Source organism: Ruditapes philippinarum, unplaced genomic scaffold (genome assembly GCF_026571515.1).
Source record: "Ruditapes philippinarum isolate M1 unplaced genomic scaffold, ASM2657151v2 ctg217_1_1_1_1, whole genome shotgun sequence".
Lineage (NCBI taxonomy): Eukaryota > Metazoa > Mollusca > Bivalvia > Venerida > Veneridae > Ruditapes > Ruditapes philippinarum.
In genome coordinates this window covers 370,801-375,601 of record NW_026860741.1, presented here as the reverse complement: position 1 = coordinate 375,601, position 4,801 = coordinate 370,801, and the positions used below count along the sequence as shown (strand labels likewise).

Here is a 4,801-nt window from a genome sequence, read left to right as displayed (position 1 = left end):
GATGATTAAAGTTGTTTTTAAAATTATATTAGAAGGGGATTAAGGGGAAATTTAAAGTATGATTACTTTTTAGCAAGGCGGGTGATACTTAAAAATGGTTGGGTATTTAAATGTTATAAAATTTAACTACTTTTAGAATATTTTAAAACGCTTTTATTCGTTTATGAAACTGAATGCAAAAACTTAATTTTTCATTTGGGGTTTTATTAAAAAAATTTTTATTTTGCATAATATTTTATTTGAAAAAAATATTTAAAAAATTAAAATAAAATTTAACAACGACGCTTTAATTTACCAAACATAACGATTATCATAAATATATTTCTTAATCTACAGATATATATTTTGTCACAAATTATTTTCAAATATAACGCACAGTTCTGAATCAAACAACATACATTAAAAAACATTCATATTCACTTTCTAATCATTGTGTCGGTTATATATCTACACACAATATGACATACTTTCAAACAAAAAACTTTTAAAACAAAGAACTTTAAAAATAAATAAACAAAATTATTATCTATTAATTGATTTTAAAACTGCAGACAAAGGATTGGTGATTCATTTTATCAGACTGATAAGCTGCAATGCATTAAAATAATAGACACTTACGAAAACAAACGTATCTCAGCTATTTAAACTTCATTTGTTTGACAGGTAATATTAGTCGATAATGAATATAGAAGATAATAAAGAAAATAATTATTAATGAATAATTAAACGTGTTATTAAGCAATGCATGCTATTTTCAGTTCAAATTTCTAAGTCCATTTGAAAACTATGTTTAAGTAACATTGCTGTTTGTAATATTCATTATATTTCAACATTTATTTATGTTTTCAATTGAAACGTATTAAGCATAATAACTTTAACTTCATTGACATATATGAATACATACAGAAAAAGAATTATGGGGTGTGTGTATGCGTTTTGCGAAAGAGAAATAAATTAGTAAAATCATAATGAAATACAACTCATGTTATTGTCAAAATTATTAATTACACATTGTGGAATAAAACCCATACTGAATTAATACATATTAGTATTATCAGTAAACCAAGCAGCATTAAACAATCATTCCCTGCATTCCACATTCTTGCCCCAAACCACTGATCTCTCTTTTTTGCTTCCTTTGTATAACGTTTAATTTCCTTCTGTGCTGCGTCTTTTTCAAACCTTTCTGTCACCAAGGATTTATGTTTAGCTTGATCTGCTTTGAGCTGTTCATCACGATCTTTATCTAAGATTGTGTAATGATCTTCTAGATCTTTTCTTTGTTTTTCTAGAGTTTCCTGTTGAGCCTTTTGTTGTTCCTGCAAAAGTTGTTCGATGCATTCTTGATTTCGCCTTTGCTCGTCTGAAGAAAAAGAAATTTTATAATAAGCATAAATGTCTTATATGGTTCGTAACATTTATCGCATTTCTCGCGATAACTTCATAAAACATGATTGCTATAGTTTCAATAAGCTAACAAAGCAAAAATAGTGTTCACTTGTCTAGTTCAAATACTGTTTATCAAAATAATCCTTAAAATTGATCGCCTATCGATTGCATTTTGTTGGGGTTTTTATTCTTTTAGGGCTTTTACTTTTTAAAAAGGAAATACCCAAAACTTGAAAAAATTTTATACGAAAACAACCCCACGAGTTACAAAAAACAAAAATTTTACTATTATGTGACTTTCATGGGAAACAGTTTTTTTTAAATATTATCAGGGCTTTTTAAAAGTCGTTTTCATTTTATATCTATTAACATAATTTAAGTAATTACGTACCTTCTTTCTTCTTTTCCGACAGGTTTTCGTCTGCTTCAACAATTCTTGCTACTGTTTCTTTATTACATTTTATAAATCCATACCATGCATGTAAAATCTTTGAAAAACAATAATAGTTATTTTATAATAATATGCTACTGATCAGGTATAAAACGATGCAATATATATGTCTTGGACTATAGAGGAACACAATAAGCATTCTTTTTACAGAAAAAAAAAAACCGGATTTTTCAAATGAGATTTCTTTATCTACGATAAAACTATGTTACTATAATTTTGGGATTCCGCAAACAGTGTACAAATTTTTTATCATAGAAAAAAGAATATACTGAAATAGAGCCAACACATGATTAACTTAATAATCACTTAAATCGAATAAGAACAAAATGGGGAAGTACAACATGCCCAATACAAGGACTGGTTAAAGTTTATTTTAATTTCCTACCGGTTTCGGTTCTATCAAACCTTCAAATCAGTAAATAAACAAATGCATGCATTATAAATATTGAAAAGAACTGAATTAACGATGATTAACATAAAACGGTTACATTTAAAGAAGCACGCACGCCTCCAGATTCTTGTATATTTCCATAACAAAATTGGAAATGTATTTTAAAGCAAAATAATATAAAGCGAACAAATAAAGTAATTTACTTATTGCCATCGGCACTTACTATCCACGAAAATTACCACAAAGTGGTCAACATATGCAAAACCAGACCTTACTGTGTTATTAACACAGTAGAAATATGGTGATAAAATACCGTAAAATCGGTGTTTAACCGCATATAACATGTAAAATATTACATGAGTCTTGAATAGTTTACCTGTCTTGAAAGTTTAGTAAATATTATTTCAATAATGATTTTCTTGTAATATTTTGGCTCATCTGGAGGCGTGCAGCTTTAAATATCTTTTTTTTATATTATCACGTTCAAATAACGTAAAAACTACAACTCTGATTAGAGATTGACAAAAATGGCGGACGAAATATTCGGGGACACTCTAAACACTTTGATGATAGGTTGGACACCACCAATTTATTCGTATGTAACTAACGGTACAAAATAAATGCATTATGTACAGAGTCCAATAAAGATACTTTCGTGCTTGTTATTAAATCATACGTGCGTTCCGCGATATCGATAGTTTCATATTACTATATTTTTAATTGAACGAAAGAAAATCTTAAGATTTAAAAGTTCAACGAACATATAAAAATGGAAGATGTTTTGTTAGCATGTGTTATATGTATCAAATTTCTTCAGGTGGAAATACAAGCTCTATATTGTTTGTGGATAACACTATATGCATATACATTTCTAAAACTCTCCAAACCTCGTTTTCCTCATAATCGCTGAGATTACTGACATACTCTTCCTTTAGCCGTTCAACATCACGTTGAAATTTTGGGTAACCACCTGCTGTTTCATACTCTTTCTTTTTAAGTTTTTCCTCAATACATCCTTTGAAAGCTAAGTCCAATTTCTTTTTACACATTTCTTGAACCTTTGTGTCATTATCCTCTTTGATGTTATACCAAATTTTATCCATTTTCCTCTGAAGAGAAATAACAAACGATAATGTACCTATTTGTTTTCTAAATCACGTGTTTCAAAAATCACAGAAGAAAATAAGCATCTTACATTGTAGGGCAAATTAAGCTATTAAATTATTTGTTAAACAAAATATACACATGACAAAGTCAACATCTTCTCAACTAAATGAAACGGATATATAAACTTATAATTTCTTACATGCTTCAGTTATGATGAAACTGTGAGGAAAAAAAGATATGAAGTAAAATAATCCATCATCAAAATGAATAATAAATGAGTCAAAATGGAATATTGAATTGATCAAAATTGAATATTGAATAAATCAAAATGAAATAATGATTTAGACAATTATGAAAACTAAAACTGAAAATAATATAGACATTGTTAAAAACGATGTACAGCATTCAAGCCCGCGTAATAAACACCACCTGATAAAATCAAATTGTCTAGTGGATACCTTGATGCATCTTTGACGTAACATTGCAAGAGTGTATCTGCTGAGAAATAAGTATAATCTATAAACATGATATTCCTTCGTTACATAATGACTGAAGACAAAAATCATTTTCAACGGGATCAAACTGCAAAAGAGGCATATAAAATAACAAAATAAGAGTCCTCTTAACGTCAAATTGAAGTCACCGGATTTTTGAGCAATTAATTTTTATTGTTGAACTTTTTATAAATGCGTAATGACACACATACACCAAAATTCTAGCCAACCATGAGTCACAATAGTCACAGACGCGTACTTATCAAAACCTAAGAGCATTCCTTTCTTTCACCATTTCATAAACCCAGATTTGAATGAAATACTACATACTAAACTTTTGAGGATCGTGAAATGCTGGAGACATAAACAATAACGCGGGACATTTAATTATTCTGTAACAAAACTAAAAACACAACCTGTGACAGTTTTATTTGATTGAAATAGAAGCCTTAATAATGCATTAATCTTTGCTAGAAATTGTCCGATTTAACAAAAAAATTTGAAGCGACGTGAATTTAGCGTATTTGTTCATATGTCTAGCAACGGAAATATAAAAAAGAAGATTAATTTTGTTAAAGAAATGATTGTCAGTTCATCAGTACAAAGTATATCATTTTGTATTATTGTGGTGAGATAATTACAATTTAAAAGCTATGTTTTAAATGAAATTATGATTTATATTTTTCGTATTAAATAATTTGAATGGAATATTGTTTGTCCCCAAAAACCCCAGCCTGAATTGCATTTTTCTTGTTTCACTTATGGCCCAAGATCTCCCGCGCAGCCTTTTTTGCTTCTGTTTTAAAAAACATTTTAAAAAACAGTTCCTTTGGGACTGGTTAGGGAAATTTCCCTTTTCCATTTTGATTTTTTCAAAATTTCTGTGCCTTTTTTTTCAATTTTTGCATTTTTTATTTTTTTCTGCAGCTGTAAAAGCATCATCCCGATCTAGGGCTGTTCCCTTACGAA

General features: G+C 28.7%; 1 protein-coding gene across 1 annotated transcript; it reads right to left on the bottom strand.

The window, feature by feature from the left end:
- Positions 1-304: 304 nt before the first annotated feature.
- Positions 305-4,526, bottom strand: LOC132713233 (capping protein inhibiting regulator of actin dynamics-like). The gene is made up of 3 exons (XM_060695728.1): positions 3,119-4,526; positions 1,781-1,877; positions 305-1,363 (listed from the first exon to the last, which is right to left on the bottom strand). Exons 1-3 carry the CDS (start codon positions 3,332-3,334, stop codon positions 1,005-1,007), a joined length of 672 nt encoding a protein of 223 aa, XP_060551711.1. The 5' UTR covers positions 3,335-4,526; the 3' UTR covers positions 305-1,004.
- Between the last annotated feature and the right edge of the window lie 275 nt (positions 4,527-4,801).